This window comes from Planococcus citri, chromosome 2 (assembly GCF_950023065.1).
Source record: "Planococcus citri chromosome 2, ihPlaCitr1.1, whole genome shotgun sequence".
Classification (NCBI taxonomy): domain Eukaryota; kingdom Metazoa; phylum Arthropoda; class Insecta; order Hemiptera; family Pseudococcidae; genus Planococcus; species Planococcus citri.
The window spans coordinates 75,980,314-76,002,573 of NC_088678.1; the positions used below are offsets into that span (position 1 = coordinate 75,980,314).

Consider the following 22,260-nt stretch of genomic DNA (forward strand, 5'->3'; position numbering starts at 1 on the left):
AGTGGAAATATGTATATTTTTATTTGCATATTGTTAATTATAAAAATAATAATTTACAATTAAGTATCCTTAGGTGTTGAAGTGCCATGACGACTGTATTTCTAAGGCGATGAAGTTTCTTTACCTCGCCATGATTGGGAGGGTCGAAGCCCGGAAACACAATCTTTTTTTTTCTCCTCTTATTCTCTCATTTCATTGGTACCTACTTTTAACCTTTTTTTTTCTTTTAATACGACTCTGTTCTACGTACTTGGAGTTTTTACTTTTAGTTTAGTGTAGTTTTTAGTTCTATCAACTTATTAGTTCAAGAATAAAATGTGATCATTGTTTGTCTTTGATTTGATAATCCTTGCTGTAACAGTAGCCTATTTTTTGCGTTAGTATTGTTTAGTTACCTACAGCAAAAATTAATGAAATCGATGCAAAAAAGAAATATCTTTGTTAACTCAAACTCAACTTGAGTCATCAAAAGACTGAATTTGAATATCTTCTCCAATCTGAGTTCAACATTGAAACAAATCCAGATCGAAACTCAATGAAATACTGAATTTACACTGTTGAAGGAGAAATTGTATTCACTAACTCTCGAGATTTTGGAGCTTTCAGCAAATGTTACCAACAGCGTAGAGCAACTGTTCAACAAGCACGCTGAATTCCGAAGTTTTTCAGTATTGATAAGTGCCAAAATACAATTGGTTATGAAAGCTGTTTATTTCGAGGAAAGCAGTTCAAATTCTTCCTCCAATAATTCGGAAATTTTTTTTTAATGGGTTTAAAATTGGAACGAGCTACTCAGAGCGTCTAAAAAAATTTCAAAATAAAAAAGGAGGACTTTTATCAGGGTATTTTTTAAACACTCGAGACTTTTAAGTATAGGCAAGGGGTGGGCGAGGAAAAATTCTACAATCAAATTGTTTGGTTTCTCAATGTTGTAACCAACATGACGATACGAAAAGTGGAAATCGTCATTAGATAAATTCATTTATAAAGAAAACATGAAAAGTACATGAAACAAATAGACATTATATAAATTTCGCGAATTCGCGTACATAAAAAAATTATAAGAAAAAGTACATTGACGAACCAACGAATTGAAAAAGAATGGAAAAAAAAGACAAAATTTTAGCGAGTACATAAACAAAAATCAAAAAACCGAGCGCGGCCAAATATTATTGAGAAAATTCGCGAATGCCTCGAAAAATTGGAAAATTTATCAGATAAGTTTGGAATCACAATTTTGGCCGTTGCATATGCCCCCTGGCTAATTCAAATTTCTCAAAGCAAGCTTGGAGAAAATTGAATTGACCATACATGAAAATAACAAAATTGTGAAATAATAATAAACAATCAAAAATTACCTAAATTAATTTTATCGCGTTGTAAATTAAACAAAACAATAAATTAAAAAAAAAAAACAAAAAATATATAGGACAATATTAAGTATGAGGAAAAAGAGACAAAAATCGGGAGACATCATAGAAAAATAAAAAAATAGGAGAAGAGAGTGACACCAATGTGAGACTTGCGTAGGTGGAAAACAACAAGCCTGCACCATGGTCTGTCACCTTCTCTGGAATGTAAGGCTTGGACAAAAGTCCCTCACCCCATTCCAGAGAGTAGGAAAGGAAAACAAAGGAAAACAAAAGGATAAGTAGGAAAAAATAGGAAGAAGAACTGGAAAGTTGGAAAATTGGATCAGAAAGATGTGCATAGAAGTGCCACTAAATCAGAAAAAATTTATCATTTTCATTTCGAGAATAAAAATTAATTGATCAGAAAAATCAATATCTTCGAGCAGTTTGAGCGAATAAATTTACAGAGGAAAGCGAACCATAAAGATCTAAAAAACATTTTTTCCTTTTGCGTTTCAGGGAAATCAAAATAAATTTCAAAATCAATTGATCATCGAACATTTTATTACATCCACAAAAATTATGATCCTGCAAAGGTTTTACAAAAGATACAGACTTGCCCCCTGTATGAGAAAATGCAGTAAAATAAGAGAGCTCAGTTTTATCAAAAATCATTTTTAAATAACGTTTTGTTATACTGATGATTATAAATTTTGTATCAAAATTATTGACAAGTTTGAAAAAAGGATTTATAAGTTTGATTTCAACTTCAAGATCTTCAGACACGTTGGATTTGTGAGAGTTCTCACTTATAGTTACATCTAAAACTAGTTTATCATGAACTTTTGGAATTTGTGATCCTAAATTTATCAAGTTTGAAGTTTGTGGTCTAGTAACACTATTTGAAGACGACTCAAACATGATTGGCTCAAAAAATATTTCATTTTCTAGTTTTAACAAATCAAACTCAGAAAAACTTGAACTGAAAACATAGTTTTCTGAATCACAACAAACTTGAGATAAAATTGGGGGTTCAGATACCTCAACTATGTTAATATTTTCAATCTCCGAAAAATTCTCAACTGAATGAGCCTTTTCAGATATTTTGATCTCACGAGTTTCAAACTTTGGTGAAAAATCAGGACAAAAATTATTTGAGTTTTCTGCTTTGGGAAAATCATCAATGATTTTAAATTCCATTTTCAAAGAATTATGAGTGAAATCACATGCGTGATTTTTGTCTGAGTTCAAAATTTCAAGTTGGAAATTATTTGTAGTTTTGTTCAAAACTTCCAAAGATTCGCTCGATACTTTTGCCTCACAAAAATCATCCATAAAAGACATATCGATAATTACATGATCGGGTTTTTTGTGAACTCTCAGACCTATATGGTTTAAATCGAGATAATTTCCATAAGTTTGTTCGTAAACTTGAGAAACAGATACAAATTTAGGCTCAATAAAATTATTAAAATCCCTATTTTCAGAAGGACACTGTTTTGTATCGCTAAAATCGAGATAATTTCCGTAACTCTGTTCATAAATTTGAGTTGAGTTCGTAGAAACGTAATTATCGGTTGTATTATTTGAAGACAAATAATAATTACCTCTAAATGTTTCGATAAAATTTGATACTGGTATTTGAGGTAAACATTGAGAGAAAGGCTCACCATAACTTTTTTCATTATTTTGAGATAATAAATTAGATGAAAAAGAGGTCTTTTTACCTTCTAATAAATCTAGGTGATTATGGAGTCTAACCAGAGTTTTTGTTAATGTAAGGAGACAATTGAACAACTTTGGATTATTTGAGAATTCCTCCATGTCTTTCTTTGATCAATCAATTTTCAAAAAAAAAAAATATAGCATAAGATAGGTGGGTAATTGATTACGTAATATCGTGGGTTATAAGTATGCGAAAATAAATTGACGATTTATCAAATAAAACATCGTGAATAAATAAAAATTACAAAAACGTATTTTTTTCAAAATATAAATACCACGTATACTTGAATACCCAACGAGAACTATGATGTGATGACGAGAGTGGTGATGAGCTGAACGAAATAAACAAAAACAGCGAAATATTATTACCAATCAATTGACACAAGTGCTGGTGGTTCAGGCTGAGAAAAGCGACATCGATAATTCCAGAAAATTGAATGAATTTGACGAATTAGGCGGACTCATTTGACAGAAATCGGAAGTAGTGACGTAACATCAAGGTTGACACACTCAGCATACTCAAATTCCGCGGAGAAAACGTAGTCGTAGATATGTAATTACGTACAGACGATATACATACAGATGTTTGGATCTTGGTTTAGAATTTCAACCAAATGACTTTTTTGATCGAACATTTTTTTTTAAAAACAGTTAAAAACAAAATAACTATGTAAAACGAAATAACGAACCGTTTCGTTTCTATCCCGGACGGGCCCCCATTTATGTAACCAACATGACGATACGAAAAGTGGAAATCGTCATTAGATAAATTCATTTATAAAGAAAACATGAAAAGTACATGAAACAAATAGACATTATATAAATTTCGCGAATTCGCGTACATAAAAAAATTATAAGAAAAAGTACATTGACGAACCAACGAATTGAAAAAGAATGGAAAAAAAAGACAAAATTTTAGCGAGTACATAAACAAAAATCAAAAAACCGAGCGCGGCCAAATATTATTGAGAAAATTCGCGAATGCCTCGAAAAATTGGAAAATTTATCAGATAAGTTTGGAATCACAATTTTGGCCGTTGCAATGTCTTTGAACAACCAGTGCTGGTACCAGGATTTTTCCTTGGAGGAGGATAATTCGCTCCAAACTATAATGTTATTTTGTCACCTCATTTTTCTTGAGGAGTGCAAAATTACATTTCCCGAGGGGGCAGAAACCAAATAAGTAAATAATTATCATGTTATTTATTTATTTATTTTTTAAAAAGGAGGGACTTCAGACAAGAGCACAAAAAAGCTTGGAAAATTATCACTTATTATCATCAAAAGTTTTTTTGTTACTAAACAAACAAACTGGATTCTCTTTCCAAACCCCCTTCCCTCCTCATTCCCAATTTGAAACCAGCACTGCAAACATCCCAAGCTTTTTTTCAAGCAAAAGCGCATGTTGTCGAAAATATGATTTTATCATTTCAATTTTTTCATGTTGTTGAATCAAAAAAACGAAAGCGTATCCAAAATAGATTTTTTGACGAAGCGCCAGCAAATGTTTCCCACAATTTTGACCAATAATTGGAAGAAATTTCCAAATTGAAAATCAAGAAATTATCAATCAGCTGGAAATTAAATCTAAGGATTTATCCCGTATCTTGTTGAAAAAATAATTACTATACAATACTTTTGCGTATATCGAGGGGGCAGGCTACACTTCTGACACAAATACCAAATAAATCCAATAATTTAACAAAAAGTTCTAAGTTTTGAAGTTGAAGTTTTTAAAAAAATCAAAGCGATATAATTCATCAAATTGCGGGGGCGCGGGGCTTCATTTTGATAAGGCGAGGGGGGGCTTACATTTTTGTTAAGAGTATTAATTATACTCAATGGCTTCGAATAAAAGTTCTGAGAACTAAATTTTTTAGTACCAATATAACTACCCCCTCCCCCACCAATCATCAACGAAGAATCGCTCCTCAAGAATATGCCTTTACCGCTCCCCTCGTTCAAACGCTGTTAATCTGGAAATTTACGACACGTTTTCTCAACATATTGACCGTTTATAGTTGGCACCTGTCTCGATTTTATCACTTTGAAGAATTGGGAACATTCTTTCAAAACAACTAACTGGTATCCGTCACTTGACAAAGTGGAAGATTTTCTTCAAATTTGATTGTTTTCTGTGGAAGATCAGAGTTTAGAGAACAATACGCAACTTTTTGGACCCCTGGAAAGGGTTTTGAATTCGGTCTCAAAAATGTAATAATAATTTCAAAGTCGGGTAGAGGTTTACTTTTAATATTGTACGACACAATTAATATTGTACCTATACTTACTGGTAGGGATGCACTTTTTAAAATTACATCGATGAAATAAAGTCCCAAGAGTACAGGCGGAAGGTCACGAATCCTTTTGTATAGAATTTGGCATAGGTACTAGCTTATTTGATACTAGTGAAAAACGCGATAAAACAACAATGAGCAAGCCAGCATATGACTGAAGACGATTGTGAAAAGAAGTTAATTTCTGAAAAGTGTCGAGTGGATAATTTAATGCCGTGTAGGTATGCACTTATTACCAAAAGTTCGCGAATGATAAAGTAAAATTACCATTAAATTTCAGTGTTTCATTAAGTATTGACAAATTCTTTTAAAAAACTGAAATGTCGAATAATACGACGTCATTCTGTGGACTCATCAAATACCACAATAACAATAGTAGCGGCTACGCGGAAATTTCCATGTGTTTCATCGGAGTGGTATTCAACCTTTTCAACATTCTGGTATTCACAAGGAAAAACATGACTTCACCCGCAAATCTGATATTCACTCACTTAGCCATTGCAGATTTAGTGAATTTATCAGTATGCATTCCATTTGAATGGATACCATTTTTTCACTATAAACGCAATGATTATGAAAACTCTACTTACACAAAAGCAGTAATTTATTCATGCTGTTCGAATGTTAGAGAAACGCTTACCTATACATCGGTATTCCTCACAATGATGTTGGCCGTGTGGAGATACATCGCCATTGCATACCCATTGAAAGAACGTGATTGGTGCAACATGAAAACGACACGCAATGTAGTGATCACTAGTTACATCGTTAGCGTTGTAATTAGTGCACCGTGGTATTTTTCAAATGGTATTGTAATGATGTACGATTCTAATCAAGTACCATATTATTATCCATTTGAGAAAAACAATTCCATGCTCTTTGGTATGGCAATGCTGATTCGAGCATTGCTGCAACAATTACTGCCCTCAGTGGTGCTGTCAATATTCAGTATCAAGTAAGTACGTATACCTAATCCTAATCGATGAGGTAAAATCAGAAAAATCTAAAACCAATAAGTTCTTACCTAAACATGGTGAAAAATTATTTAGCATAAAAATACCTACAAAGGTAATCCATATCTGAATCACGAAACAACTTTAGAAATATAATGGTTGTTTGTTTTTGCAGGCTGATAGCAGCACTATTAAAAAAAGGACAAAACATGCAACAACCGGTTTCATCTTTGAATTCTCTAAATGACACCAGAAATGTCAGAATTAAACAACAAACCGATCGATCAATAATCATTACGTTGACAGTTGTGGCATTATTTCTGATCGTTAAAATTCCTAAAGGAATGAGAAATTTGATACATGCAGTATACTACATCTACAATAAGTCGAATGATGATTTACTCGAATGCGTGTCGCATTTTGCATGGATACTTGATACATTATTATTCTTCAATATGTCCATCACATTTGTAGTGTATTACACCATGAGCAGTAATTTTAGAACCACATTTAAATCTCTATTCAACAGCAATAAGGGTAACGGTCCTACTTTTTAAACCCCATAATAATATTTTTTGGAATTTTGTTGATCTACTCGTAATAAAGCTGGAGAAAAACGAGAATGCTTGCTGAAATTTAGCTTACATTGCTTAACAAAATTCTGCATTATTTTGTAAAAGCTTCAATTTAGATACCTAATTAAGTTGGCAAAAAAACAATTATTAATCTCAAAAAAGCGAGTTCGCTATTTTTTGCCCCCCCCCCGATGATTTACCCCCCTCCCCTGCATACATTTTTTGCTGTGTAATACGTAAATTGTAATGCCTTGCACAATTAAAAAGGTTTTCTCAAAAACTATCAATCAATTAAGCTCAAAAGACAAAAGTGTTTTTTCCATTAGCGTTGGCGTATTCACTGCTTGAAGACGATTAAAAAATCAAATTGAAAGTTGATAACGATTATTTGCTCGAATTTTCAATGAAAAAATTCAATAAACGTATTTTTGGCCTTCAAAATTCCTGATCCACCGGTTGAACACGTTGTTTTTTTATTAGAAACTAATCATGTATTGGACATTTTTTGAGAATTAAAAAAGTCAAGAGCTGTGAAAATTCTCTCTCTGATTTAATGTTTTCAAGTTACTGCTATTTATATGTACCTACTTAACTGTCTGAATATTGAATTTTTTTCTTTTTTTGTTTACTTTTTCAAACGAAAAGGAAAGTGTGTGCAAAAGTCTTTTTACCAAGTGTTTTAATCTTTAAGTGTCTTGTACTTCGTACCGAGTGAGAGCGCTAGTATAGATCGATGTCTCTGTAAAGCCTAAGAAATGTAAGATGATGAAATTATGTGAAATCGAGTATGAATAAAACGTGAAAATGAAGTGTGATTTTTGTTAATTATTAATTCGACAATCGAGAATTAATCATATTTATTCGTGCGGAATGCATTGAATATACCTTATATTACTGTCGAATATAAAATTTATATGAAAAGATGGGCAGAGGGGAAGGAGAGTGAAGAATGAACAAAAAAAGTCTAAAATCCGGTCCATATTAGAAAATAATTCCTATAGATATATTATTGTATTTTATGCGCTTGAAAATGAAAGAAAAAAATCCTCCAAGTTTGTTTTTTGGATTTTTAACCATTATCCAACAATTCAACAAATTTGAAAAAATACCAAAAATATGATTTAAAGTTGACCTTTTGACGAAAAAATCTAGCCTGATCCGCTTTTAATTTCAAAGTAATAGCAGTTTGATTTTTTTGGGGGGGAGGGGGGTTGGATAAAAAACAGTGCAAAAAGAAATAGAAAAAATCCCATGAATTGGCCTCTGGTACCTATAGTGTGATGAGCAGATATGCCCTGATCGCCTTAGTAGTTAAGTATTAATGTACCTGACTTCTCCATAAGCGTAGGTTATTGTACTCATCCTGTAGGAGAAGTAATGAGCTACATAATGTACTCGCAATCTGAGCCTTGTAGCAAGGATTGTGAAGCTAGAGAAATCACTTGGTCAAGATACAGCGGCTTGTCTGGACCAATTTTGTCTTGGTGAATATGTACAAGGCTGGTATGGCTAGTTCCATGCTCCCTATTTTTGATATACCCATCTCTACATGGTTAATTAGTACTTCTAACGTGACGCGTCGTTAATTCCTCGTACAGTCATGGTATCTATAACATGTCGCATCGTTAATTCCTCGTATGGACATGGAATCTATTTTGGCTCATCCTTGATTAATCCGGACATCAAGGATGATAACCCTACAAAAGTTTGGTCTATCGAAACAATAGCTGCCGAAGCGACTATTATTGGAGTCACCAGGGAGAGGCAGCCAATGTGTTGTGTATAGTCTTATATGTGACGCGGCACAACAAAATCGACCTTCAGACTGAAAAAATTATTTTTCACTTTTTGACGGATTTTTGGTCCTCGGATATTCAAAAATCATTTAAAACCACCCAGAAGTCCCAATGATTTGCATAGCTCCATATACATGGTAATCCAGTCAGAAGTGTGCTCATTTTTTTGATTTTTTTTGATTTTTTAAAAATTGTTTCATTATTTCAACTTTTAAATCGACCTGGAGGCGAAACAAAGCGTTCTACGAGAAAAATACATGAAGCAAAGTTGTAGAGAATTAAATTTCCAAAAACCAATAAGAGGTTTATTTTTCTCCAAAATGCATAGTTTTTCCGTCTTTCTCAAAGAACAGAAATTTTATGGTAATCATCATGAGGTTTTTGTTTTTTGAGAAAAACGGAAAAACTATGCATTTTGGAGAAAAATAAACCTCTTGTAGGTTTTTGGAAATTTAATTCTCTACAACTTTGATCGACGTATTTTTCTCGTAGAACGTTTTGTTCCGCCTCCAGATCGATTTCAAAATTGAAAATAATGAAAAAAAAATTGAAAAAATGAGCGCAATCATGACTGAGCCCCCTGTATCAATGTAAATAACCATTTTACCCAGTGATATTCACACAAAACAGGCAGGAAACGTTATCCAAGACTATGTTTAGCTCAGTTTAGCCGGAGAACGTGATTAGAACGCAAGCGCTTCCGCTAAACGAGCAGAACTGGACTGAAAACTTTAACCCCCCATAACTCAAAAACTTGTTTTCAGTTCGAAGGTCGATTTTGTTGTGCCGCGTCACATATGTGTATCTTCATCATCTAAGGTAAATTGTTTAATTCTTTTACCGGGGTTGCGTTAGCCCTTACACTAGCAAATTACCAAAGTTATTACATCAAGTGTAATTGTGAAGTATGAGGATGACGAGGTAGTAGTCATCTGAATACTTGACTTTAATTAATAATTATAATTACATATTCCATCATAATTATAATTACGTTACGATTCTGTTTCATATTTTGTGATGCTTACCCTGCTTTATAATAAGTTGCCAGATTTTCCTGTGATAGTTTTAAGTTAGGTACCTACTCGTAAAATTAGTGGATAGGTAGTATGTACCTATCTCACACACAGATTAATTATAAGTTCTCTTGTAATTAATTGGTATAATAGTGCTCAATTACTTGTTTTACACTAACATCTGTAAATAAAAACCGTAAGTAATTGGTTCGAGAAGCCTTTCTTTATATTTATAGTATTGCAACTTCTCACTGTGTTCATTGAGGTAGATAGGATTGCATATTCTAGAGCTAGTCAGGTATAATTGACAAATATTCCTTTCCAAAGGAATATTTCTCAGAAAACCACCTTAGGAGAAAATTATAATAATAACTTCTTCTAGCAGTCTCATCTAACCCCACTGTTACACTAGCTCTATAGTCTATAATACACTTTACTAATATGCAGAGATATCATAATTTTTGGTCAAAATGAAAAAGAATAAGAATCTTTTGCGTAAAAACTCGATTTTTTCACGTAGGGGTGAGAGGAGAAAGATTGGGTGAAATTTTTTCAGCTCTAAAATCCTTTTTTGGTCCTCTAAACATAACATATGCTGATGTGCATATAATGTATTTTCAAAATTTGAGTCAAGGTCCAGTTCACCTGTTATGAATTTCCAAATTTGGACAGTAGGTATACTCCAATATATTACTTATAGGTACATTTTTTTTCAATTTTTTCCATTCGAAATTGAGTAGACTTTTCCTACTCAATTTTTTTCAACGCTTCCAAAAACTTAATAAACCATATTTCACATGAATTTTTCAATTTTCGAAAAATTTGGAGAATCGATGGGGTCGTCACAGGGGTCTGATTCAAAAAAATGAGTCGTTATTCGCACCTCTCCCCACCTAAATGAAGTCATTTATAACAAACGGTTGATGATATTGAAAAAAATTCTCGACCGAAGCGAAGGAATTTTTTTTTTACAAAAAGTGAACCCAAAGTTTTACAGAATTACAGATCACATCGTAATAATTTAATAAAAATGTCCCTGTTGTTTCTTTTTCAAAGAATGGACACGTCTGGAATAAAAAAAAGGCTTATTTTTGACCTAATACCCTCTATATTTTTACTGGCTGCATTTTCATAATTGCATTCAGTTCCAATTAACCGCAATCGTCATTAATTACAGGCTTTCTCAAAATTAAAAGTAGTAATTTTTTGTTGCAAGGAGACACTGATGACCTGCGTAAAGGGAAATCCCATGTTAACTGCATTCATTAGTAGGTATACATAAAAATAGACCAAAAACTCTATACCTACCCTTTACCAGTGCGTGATTGAGATTAATCTCGAACTAAAATGCTGTTCTCGGAAAATCATTTCGCTAGTACAGTTTATTGCGCGTGGTACGAGTATCTGTGAGTCATATTTTGAAAAAAAAAAGTCGTCATTTTTAGTAGATAGATATCGAATTTAAATGCATTTTACACGAGCTTCGTTAATCTAATCGCTTGAAAAACTGTCCTCAGTGTTGGGAATTTATTGCGCGAGTTATCACGTAAAATTTGCAACAGATTAAAAATTAAAACTGTTTCCATAAGCATAAGCAATCATAAGTGATTTTTAAAAAATCAAGATGCCAACCGAAGAACCATTTTGCGGATACACATTGCTGAAAGTAGGCGATTACTACAAAGAGAACATAAACGGGTACGCAGATATCACGGTATGTTTCATTGGATCAATTTTCAATCTATTCAACATCCTGGTATTTACAAGGAAAAACATGATTTCACCGGTGAACCAGATATTCACTCATATTGCCTTCACAGATTTAGCAGTGTTATTAGCAGCCATTCCCGGCTCATTCATTCAGCGCATTCATAGTGGCGGTCTAGTTCAGGAAGGATGGACTTTCACACAGGCGATAATTTCTGTAACCTGTAATGATCTCATAACCACGTTTCATCTTGTGTCAGTATTTCTCACAGTACAATTGACGATATGGAGATACATTGCTATAGCTCATCCATTCGAAGTACGTCGATGGTGTCATATGAAAATTACATGCAAAGTGATAATTACGGGATACGTAATGTGCGTTTTTCTGGCCATTCCGACATATTTGACACGAGAAATTGCATCGACCAGTGGTAATCGAAAACCTATTTATACGGTTAATTCGACTCTGTTTTCGTTATCGTTCATTACATATGGAATTTTGGGAGCGTTGTTGCCAGCTATCGTTCTGACTGTGTTCGGTTTGAAGTAAGTAATCAATCAAACTCTTCCTCCTCTTCCAAAAAAAAAAAATTAAAACATGATCCAAAAATACAAAACTACGCCAACTACTCTTAAAAGCTGAATTTCATTTTTAAATTTTTAAAAATTTTAGATTCAAAGTTGAACTTTGAAAAAATGTTTAAAAAATTGAAGAATGAACTTAGCTTTTGATGTTTTTTGTTCTAGTGGTAATTTTTGGACACAGTTCAGATTTTTCTTCATCCAGTCTTCATCACCCTTCTTTAAAAGGGTATATCTATCAACAAAACGATATGATTCTAAAGAAGTGTTTTTTTTTTTACTTTTTGTTCCCAGATTGCTCATCACCTTATTAGCAAGAAAAAGTTCAACTTCATTCTCAAATACTGAAAACAATATGAGAAGTGGTAAAACTAAAGAAGTCGACCGATCGATCATGATATTGTTCACAATTCTGGCACTATTTTTAACCGCCGAATTCCCCAGAGCAATTATTTATTTACTGGCTATGATTTACAATGTTAGAGTGAATGCGATGAATTACCAATGTTACCTTTCGTTGATACAGATATTTAATTTTATATGCTATATTAATAAGTCGCTTCCATTTTTGGGATATTACACGATGAGTCAGCAGTTCAGAGACACTTTTAAATCTCTGTTTAATTGCTCATGTTCTTCACAGTTGGAAAGTATTTCTAATGCAGAAAATTGTAGGTAACAAAAAAGCTGGAACGAGTTCGGAATCTACTAGAGCTTATATTGAGAAAATTTTAAGATCTTCATGAGTATAATTCAGTCATTGCATTTGATCACGCTCTGAATACATTTTAAGTAATCCACTCAAAAATCCAAAGAATCTCTCCGGATCTGATATCAGATCTGAACAAACAGGTCTGATCCGGCCATCAGATTCAAGTCAAGTCAGATTCAATCACTATCATTAAAGGTGTAGATTAATGTTCAGCAATTCTTCAAATTACACTTGAATAATACTTATTAATAAGTAGGTACCTACCTAACAGTATGTTTAATCTACGCCCACTATAATTATAAGTCAAATTGAATCCTTTTTTTTTTTATTCAACAATGATATTGATACCTATCTATTCTTTATCACGTAATCCATTAATTTAAATGCTTGTTATAAATTATTTATCTACTTACTCATTATTTTAATTCATAATAATGATATTTTTATAAAAACTTTCTGTTTTAAATGATTGTATGAGAGAGGCAGTTCATGGCTTTTTTGTTAGCTTTTTTTCATGTTTGCTTACAATTTAATAAACAGGGAAGTAAAATAAGACGTATTGTATCCACTACATGTGCGTTTTGCGATTTAGAGATATTCTGTACAAAAACATCGGAGAATTCCGCTCCCAACCAGTACAAAAACAAAAAGACCTACTTACCTACTAAAATTATGAATTTCATGTTTCAAAGAGATTAAAATATTGCATATGTACAATTACGAGATGGTTTTAATTACTTTTCTGTCGAATATTAGGGCTTGAATTTTCAAAAGTAATTCAATGGTTGTAAAATTAAAAATATTGCAAAATTGTGACGTTTTCGGGGAAAACAAAAATTCCTTTATTGCTTTTTTTTCGAAAGAAACTATAACAAAAGGTAGATAGGTACGTACCTATGTATTTTTAAAAAAAGTAATTTTCAAAATGTTTCCAGATGATGAATGAAAAGATGTCTAAAACAGGATAACAAGCAAAAATAGGACTAAAGTAGAAATGTTGGGTAGGAAATTATTTCAAACATTATCATTTTTAAAACCGACTCAATAGATTTAAAATTTTAAAATTTGTCGAAAAAATGGAAAAAATAAGAACATTTTTACTGTTTTGGTGAGAAGCAAGACTTCTAGCAGGCCATTTTTTTTCAAATGTTTCATTTTGGGTAAAAAATCAGATCAAAATCTATTCGAATAAAATTGGTGCCATTTTCAAAGAAAATTCTAAAAAATGAAAAAATAACATAAAATGCAGGGGATATGAAAGAAAAGTTGAAAAAAATTTTTTTGCAAATTAAATTAAATTAAAGCAAAAATCATAACTTTTCTGTGTAATTTTTGCAAAAAACTGGATACTTTTGCAGAATAATCTGTGCTTACTTTTTACAATGGCCAAAAAACACGAGCTCTCGGCAAGTTTGGAGCAGAATTTTTTTCATAACGTTGGAGACGACGGGAGCCCAGATCCGGTTAAAATTTATTCAAGTCAGAATTTTTCCACTTGAAAAAAATTAAAAGAATCAGAACTTTGAAAAAATAAAAATTAATGAGTAAAAGAAAATGAAAAAAGCAGGACTTTTCACATCTTTTGGCAATTTCGGCAACAAACAGAATTTCAACAGGTGCATATTGTTTTCAACGTTTCATTTTACACTTTTTTAAAAAAAGTATTCTCAAAAAAAAAACACCCAAAGTGAAAAAAAATTAAAATTTTGTACTTATAGGGAGAAGAAAATTGTAAATTTAAAAACTTCACTCGTGAGAAATGGACTACAGCAGGACTTCTTTTAAGTATACTATGTCCAAAAACAGGACTTTTTGAAATAGTATAAAAAAGAAGGACTTCTTAGGGTACTTTGGCGCTGAAGCTTCCCAATCGAGTCAAAATCTATTCAAGCCACAATGTTTCTAGTTTTAAAAACAAAAATCAAAATCAAAATTCTGAAAAAAGAAGATTAAAGTGCCCAAAATTTGACCACGTACCCAAAAGTGGCCACTGCAGGAATTCAAGCAAGAAAAATCAAGCGCCAAGTATCGATTTTAGACCGTAAGGGAACTGAGAAGGTTCAACATTATACGTACCTATGTACAGCACGTTACCTACATTTGGAAATAAAAACTTTCAAAAAATGTTGTCATTTCCTTAAGAAGGGATGTTGGTTGCTAAGAGAGATGATGATGAAATGTCAGATTGTAAGGACTCGTCTTCTAACATTCGTGATCGAATTTTCTCTTCTGATCACATTATTTGCTGAGGAATGATCTTCTGCAGTCGATATTGAATTTTGAAATGTCATGGTTTATCTGAAAATGCCGAAGATTGTTTTTTAATTGTTCAGAAAATGATCAAATCTAACTGGAAACTGTTTTATCAAGTCAAATAATAGGAATTGCAATGACCACAGAAAAAACGAACAATTTGCGTCAAATCATCAAAAAATCAGTAATGTTCCCAGAATGACAAATTTCAGACGATAATCGAGGATATCTACTTCCACAGTGGATACGATAAGAGGAGAAAAAAACGGAAATTTTATTTTTTCGAAATGCGTCAATTAATTTACATGGTACCAACTAGCATTTTTCTAAAAAATGAAGTTCCTGTTTCACAATATCTCTATTATAATGATAATGACTATTGACTAAACCACATCCGAATCATTAAAACTACATATTTTCAACTGTCAAGTGAATGATAACGTACCCAAGCAGCAGTGATGCAAAACCACGAAAAACAATGCTATAGAAAACTTTAGAATTCTACATTTATAGGTACCTATGAGCTAAAAAAATAAATCATTCAAAAAAATGGCGCCAGTGACTCGGAATTTTGAAAGGGCATAGAGTGAATTTTAGCTTGAAAAATTTCCGGTGGTTCAACACGATAGCTGCTCAAAAGGGGCCACGGGCCACCCTTAAATTTTTGAAATATTTTTCCCTCGCTTCAGTAAATCAAACTTTGAAAAAAATATGGTTCTGTGGGGCTGGGAGAGGGGGACAGAAATATAATTTCAAGGAGACCATTAGTATAGGAATTTGGCTAAAATAATAAGCATTTTCAAAGTGACAAAGTCGACAGATTTTGACAAATTTTTACATATTTTCGTGAAAAAATATCAGTAATGTACATACCTATAAATCCAAAAAAAAAAAGGGCTGAAAAACTTGATATTTGATGATTTTTGTCTGTATGAAGGTAGTGAGAAAAGAATTGTGGGAGGGTGATACCCTCATCATACTCGCACCACATTTTCAAAATCTTGTGCACTCCACTATGAGCTACATACGTATTTATTGTGTGAATAAATAGTCGCAGCTAGCAATATTTTTTAAATGTATAGGTATCCGTAGGTATCCACTAGAAGTTTTTGTACGGAGGAAACACAAACAGATTTAGTGAGAAAAATGTACAATATAAGCTGCATCACTGCACTGGCATGGTTATATATGTATTTATCATCCACCAGGACACCTCATAGGATACTATAAAACTGTACAGCACTGCTCTATATAATATTGTGCATCACATTTGATAGTGTACTCGTGTTGGTGAGACGGTGTAGACAACCATATTTTTTTGCGTTTGTGTGTTCGTTTCACTTTTTTTTTGTTTCGTGCAACTCATCGGATTTAGAATAGACTGTGAACAATATTGGTCGAAACAAACAATGAATCAACAAAAGCTGTTGGTTGCCTTTAAGAAGAAAAATTACGAAGATTTCCTGAAACTTTTGGACTGCGATGATACAGACATAAATTATTTTTATGGGGAACCAGACAACGGAACATTACTAGATTTGGCTAATCGATCCATGGATTTATTTTTCATTTTTCGAATACTACGCGATAGAGGCGCTAAAACATGGTATAAGGATGCAGTGACTGGTAAATTAGTAATACATGAAGTTTTCAAAAATTTGGACCCACAAATCCTCAAGTGTGTCTGGTTAGAGGGAGAATTTGTCAAAGCTAAACAAAGATATGAAAAAGGAACTGACATCATGCTAACTGCTGTGACAGAAAACGACGTTGAGGCGATGGAAGTGCTGGCTCACTCCTACTCTCTAGTATATACCGATGGTTCGCATTATAATTCTTATCTGCATATGGAACTGCTTCGAGGAAGCATTGACGCAGTCAGAGTGTTCGTCAAGTTCTTCGATGTGGATAGAGAATTTCAAAGAGACTCTAACGGATGCGCCTATACTTGTCGCGAAATAATACTGCAGAAATATCCTGAATTGGAATCCGAGCTTCCAACTGAACCATCCAGCAGCAAGCTCGCTGAGAATTTATTTTTCTATTTGCATCGAAATGCTCCAGAATTATTTCTAAATCGAGTCAACGATCTTAGCACAGAAATGCTGAATGATAGCCGCGACACAGATGGCAAGACTTATTTACACGTTGCTTGCGAATGTAATTACACCGAAGTTGTGGATGAACTGTTGAAAAGAAAAATCCAATTGAATCCGGTTGCTCCGTTATGTGTCTTGGACGACGGGTACATGAATGAAGGAACACCAATAATGGTGGCCGCTTACCGAGGTCATCTCCAAATTTTTATTACACTCCTACGCATACCCGAAGTTGAATTGCAAATTGAAGGAAAAGGATCCGTTTTGCATGCAGTGTTACATGGTATGTGGGGTCAGCAAGTTCGTCGATACGCGAAATCTAATGTTACCGATTATCATTTCGAGATTTTGGAAAACGTATTCGAAGATATCAACAGATTAAATGTAGACTTTAAAGACGCATTCCGTATGACCGCTCTTCAATGGGCTATGAAATTCAACAACAAATTTGTCATCAAGAAACTGCTTAATGCGGGAGCCAAACTCCGTTTCACAGATTACAGGGGTAAGTTTTGTTTAACTTCGACGTCAGCTACAATAATAGAAAGCTACCTTGATGACTGCATTAAAGTAGAGTCTTCAAGTCGGTATAGCCTTCATGATCATCATATCCGGAGAGAGGGTACTGATGATATGAAATTAAACTACACGATATTCAAAAAAGTGCTCAAAAATTCAACGAAAACCGGTGGGGAAATGGAATTGTTCATTCAAAGCAGATTTATACCAGAGTTGAGAACAGTTGTAAAGCATCCTCTTTCGAAAAGTTTCATTTACTTGAAATGGTGTCTAGTGAAAAAATATTACTACATTAGTTTAGCATTCTATCTATTGATTTGTTTGGTCCTGAGTTTGTTCATTTTCCAAACTAAAGACTGTCTAACTTCACCCGGCAATTTAAACAGTTTTAGTGCAACTTCATGCGACGTATCATCGTGGTTGCGATGGATGATAGTACTATGTTTGATCATACTCATTGCATGGGAGGTATGCCAATTATTAATTTCAAGTAGCATATGCCCATACGTTTCTTTAGACCAAACTCCCGTACTATTTTTGATCATCTGGTTTGTTGGTCTTCTTCTCACAAAAAGCTATGATACGGAGTTGGCAGCAGCGATTATTCTTGCATCGTGGTTCCGATTCACATTTTTACTGGCCAAACATCCGTTTTTTTCAATTTACATTGAGATGTTCATTGTAGTGGGGCGTAATTTTCTGAAATTTTTCGTTTTGTATATAATTTTGATCGGATCATTTGCGTACAGCTTTTTCATCATGTTCAGAAATAAAACTGACCTATATGCATCGCCGGAAGATAAAAATTCCATAAATTTGTGGCAAAGTCCGCTTGTATCACTTCTCAAATCGATCATTATGATGACTGGCGAGTTTGACGCTTCTTCTTTACCATTGGGCTCAAACTTCAGTACCAGCTATATTTTTTTCATTGCATTCGTCTTTTTAATTAGCATAGTACTTTATAATTTATTAAACGGCTTGGCCGTTAGTGATATACAAGCCATCAAGGAAGATGCTGAATTTTTTGCTTTGGTAACTCGAGCTGAACTGATTGCGTACTGGGAACGTCTTATTCATAGCACAAAATTTGGAGATAAATTATTAAATTTGCATGTAACTGATTTTGTTATATTAAATTCAGGCAAAAATAACTTTATCAAGGTATTGTCTCAGCGTACTATTCATTATGAAATTATTGGTAAAATGCCACCCTACATTGTTAAACAAATTGAACAATTATTGGAAAAACGAAACCAATCCTATTTTGATAAAATTTGTACTCAGCAGCATGAGATGAAAAATAATCAAGCCGAGAAAGAATCAATTGATAAATTAGTTCATCAGTTGAGTGAGAAAATACATGATATAAAACTTGAAAACGATGCAAAAATAACTAGAATTGGTGAACAAATTACTGATAACAGCGTGAAAATGTCTGAAATTGACAAAAAAGTTGCTGGAATTGATGTTAAAATGGCTGAGATTGGGGACAAAATTGCTGGAATTGATGTGAAAATGGCTGAGATTGGCGACAAAATTGCTAAAATGAAAGGAAAAGCAGTTGAACACGATGAAAATTTGTTGCAAAGAGTTGATCAGCGAATTAATAAATTAATGGAATCCATTGAGCAGGCACTGATAGCGCATTTAAAACAGAAAGAATAAGGATTCGCGATCAAGTTTTTCGGTTTATAGTAAATTCAATAAATTTGTAGGTAGGTATTATTAAGATGTACTCTTTATTACAGTAGAGACTCATTTTTATAGAAATATCATTAGATAATAAAATTTTCCTAATTTCATCAGCATTTCTAATTAATATGTACAATGCAATCATTATTTTTTTTACACCGCGTTTATCGTTGATTCTTTCTATGAAATCGCTCAATCTCCATGATCCCCACATTAGGTAACAAAGGAATGGGCTAACTAGTCGAATAAGACTGAAAATTTATTTGCTCTTTTGGCATTTTTTGATGGAAAACTTTGGGTCTCAAACTTGTGTTGAAAGAAGCCCCAAAATAGGCGAGTGATTAGAATGTGGCCTAAAAAAATTCCCTGATTTGAAGTCGCTCAGTCAATCATTTCGAAATTTTTGAAGCATCTTCTGAAGAAAAACTTGGGAACGCATTTCAAAATATCGGGCTATTGGTAGGTAGAAAAAAAAACGTTGACCCGAAACATAATTTTTTTACTCGTGTGACGTGCCACAAATGATGCTCGGAGTTATCGTAGCTCAAAAGCGCAATTTGAAATTCATGTAGAGTTTTTTTAAAAATAAATTTGTTTCAAAAATTTCACTTTCCCCATTCATGTCAAAGTAGTTGGGATATGACTTGAACAGAAAATTCCCAGAAGCGCAGTTACGACTCCCCCATATCTGTGATTTTTTCTACAGTAGTCAAACTTTGATGGGCCATAATCTTAAAAATGGTCGAATTCGGATGACTCGATTCAAATTTTTTCAGGTGAATACAAATATTAAGTGTAAGACCTTTTGCAGAAAAAAATATGGCAAAAATAATAAAACAGGCATGTATTAAATCCTGTACGGAAAGAAAAATGGTAAGTATGTATAAGCTTCAATATAAAGACATGAACAAGAGCGGGAGTTTGTTTGAAATCATGGCCAAAAACAGGACTTCTTGAAATCCTTGTAAGTAAGATGTAACTCTTTACTGCAGAATTGAAAAAAAAACTTCTAGCATGCCTACTTCAGTGCCAAGTCCTCCCAATCCAGTTCAAATTCACTCAAGTCAGAACTTTCTATACCTTTAAAAAAAATATCAAAATTCTGAAAAAGGCAAGTAGTTACAATGGTACATAGATAAGAAATTACTCACATAGATAAAATTCAATTTACTCAGTTTTTTAAATGAAAAAAGTAAGACATTTTTGAAATTTTGACAAAAAATAGGACATTTTTGGATTTAAAATTTACAAAGTCGAAAAAATATATAGGTAAATTCATCAGCGAAAAAAGTATGAAAATACAATACCAGTATCGATGATCCATGTACTTATTTCGGATCCATGCAAACTTGAGTGTCTCTCATCAGCATTGTTTTTTTTGCGCATTATTTTCTTCCCAATGGAAAATTTTACAAGTTTTTCATTCAGTAATTCATCAACTTCAAATAAAGTTTGGAAAAAACATGATTAGCGAAGTAAGTAGCTTACAATGTGTACTTTCAAAATAAATACTTTCATATTTGTTTGTACCTCAACTGATTTTTATAATTTTTTTCATTTTTAATTTTTCATAAGCTGCACCGATTTTTTTCATGGGTATAAATGTGGACCCCCCAATTATTTTACCTAATTTTGATTCAATATTTTTTAGAATATTCAGAAAAGTGTTATTAACAAAGAAGACAAGTCCAAAGTGTCGAAAATGGAACCATGATTTTTTCATTTCTCATAAACTTGGCAAATTTTTTGCATGGGTATAAATATGGACCCCTAAATTTTTTTCGTCTAATTTTGATTCAATGGTTTTTAGAATACTGAGAAAAGAGTTATTAATATGTAGAGAAGACAAGTCCAAAGCATCGAAAAACATCTTTAAATAAATTTTTGTTCAATTTTCTGAAATTTTTATTCATTTTTTGAGGGGGTCCATATTTGTACCACTCTATGTCACTTTTTTAAATTTCAAATTTCTCGGTGAGTTTTCAAAAAAAAAAAATTTTGTTACACAATATATGTACTAGAGTCTTTGGCCTTTCGAATGGTACCTATATTCGAAAAAAAATTGATAATTTTTTCTACCTTTTAGGTAAAGCCAAAAAGCTAGAGGGGGTCCATATTTGTACCTTCTCCTTATTTAATGAAATTTTGAGAAATTTCCATAAGTTTCAAAAATCTACTGGAGGCTCCAGTAATTTTCAGAAATTTGCTGGAGACTCCAAAACGACTTAAAATCCACCTGCAATTGACTTCGTAGCGCATTGAAATTAGTTTGCAGAATGAATTTCGGCTTTCCAACTTCATTTGACAAAATTTTATGGGAATTTCGAGTTTCAAAAATCTGCTGGAGGCTCCAGAACTGCTCAAAACGGTTTGAAACAGTTTCCAATCGATTTGGCATGTCGAGAATAGGGTAGGTATATCTCAAGTTTCACTTTTTTTGGTCAATTTGGTGAAATTTTGATTTGTTCCCTCATTCACCAAAAATCGAAAAAGGCACATTCTCACTTGAAATTCTGACCGTTGATAAAAGTTTATTAGGCTTAACTTACAATTAGTTTGTAAAAGAAGGTTGAACGAATCACTGATAGGTATCTATGTAGATAATTTCGATAGATTGAATTTTTGGCGTTTCATCTTCTGCAGTCAATATTTAATTTAAAAATATCACGATACGTCATAAAAATTGGGGGGGGGGGGGGTGGAATCATAAAAATCTCAAATTACGAAAACGGAACAGAATATCGATAAAATATTCTACAAGAGCAGGATTCAACTGAAAATTGAATGATTAGGTACATCAAACAAGAACAGTTTCGTGAAACCGTAAAAAATACCTACCCAATATTTCCAGAGTGACTAATTTCAGAAAATAATCAACGATGCTTCCACATCCACTGTGAATAAGATAAAAAAATTAAAATTTTTTTATTTCAAAATGCGTCAATTAATTTGCAGGATACGCAAATCAAAAATTTTGTT

At 32.9% G+C, this 22,260-nt stretch overlaps 3 protein-coding genes across 3 annotated transcripts; all 3 read left to right on the top strand.

Moving 5' to 3' along the window:
• Window positions 1-6,036: 6,036 nt before the first annotated feature.
• Window positions 6,037-8,688, top strand: LOC135834178 (sex peptide receptor-related protein 2-like). Its single transcript, XM_065348016.1, has 3 exons — window positions 6,037-6,329; window positions 6,503-6,864; window positions 8,501-8,688. The coding sequence occupies exons 1-3, from the start codon at window positions 6,037-6,039 to the stop codon at window positions 8,686-8,688; spliced, it is 843 nt and encodes a 280-aa protein (XP_065204088.1).
• Window positions 8,689-11,216: 2,528 nt separating this feature from the next.
• Window positions 11,217-13,094, top strand: LOC135834521 (sex peptide receptor-like). The gene is made up of 2 exons (XM_065348449.1): window positions 11,217-11,967; window positions 12,298-13,094. The coding sequence occupies exons 1-2, from the start codon at window positions 11,336-11,338 to the stop codon at window positions 12,680-12,682; spliced, it is 1,017 nt and encodes a 338-aa protein (XP_065204521.1). The 5' UTR covers window positions 11,217-11,335; the 3' UTR covers window positions 12,683-13,094.
• Window positions 13,095-16,274: 3,180 nt separating this feature from the next.
• Window positions 16,275-19,377, top strand: LOC135837763 (transient receptor potential cation channel protein painless-like). Its single transcript, XM_065353146.1, has one exon. It carries the CDS (start codon window positions 16,378-16,380, stop codon window positions 19,252-19,254), a length of 2,877 nt encoding a protein of 958 aa, XP_065209218.1. The 5' UTR covers window positions 16,275-16,377; the 3' UTR covers window positions 19,255-19,377.
• Window positions 19,378-22,260: the final 2,883 nt, after the last annotated feature.

Bases quoted from the DNA above. Each gene is read 5' to 3' on its own strand.
- LOC135834178 (XM_065348016.1), top strand. From the start codon at position 6,037: ATGATGTTGGCCGTGTGGAGATACATCGCCATTGCATACCCATTGAAA. The intron at 6,330-6,502 runs GTAAGTACGTAT...TTGTTTTTGCAG, and splicing joins CTGTCAATATTCAGTATCAA to GCTGATAGCAGCACTATTAA. The intron at 6,865-8,500 runs GTAACGGTCCTA...TTCCTCGTACAG, and splicing joins TCTATTCAACAGCAATAAGG to TCATGGTATCTATAACATGT.
- LOC135837763 (XM_065353146.1), top strand. From the start codon at position 16,378: ATGAATCAACAAAAGCTGTTGGTTGCCTTTAAGAAGAAAAATTACGAA.
- LOC135834521 (XM_065348449.1), top strand. From the start codon at position 11,336: ATGCCAACCGAAGAACCATTTTGCGGATACACATTGCTGAAAGTAGGC. The intron at 11,968-12,297 runs GTAAGTAATCAA...TTTTGTTCCCAG, and splicing joins CTGACTGTGTTCGGTTTGAA to ATTGCTCATCACCTTATTAG.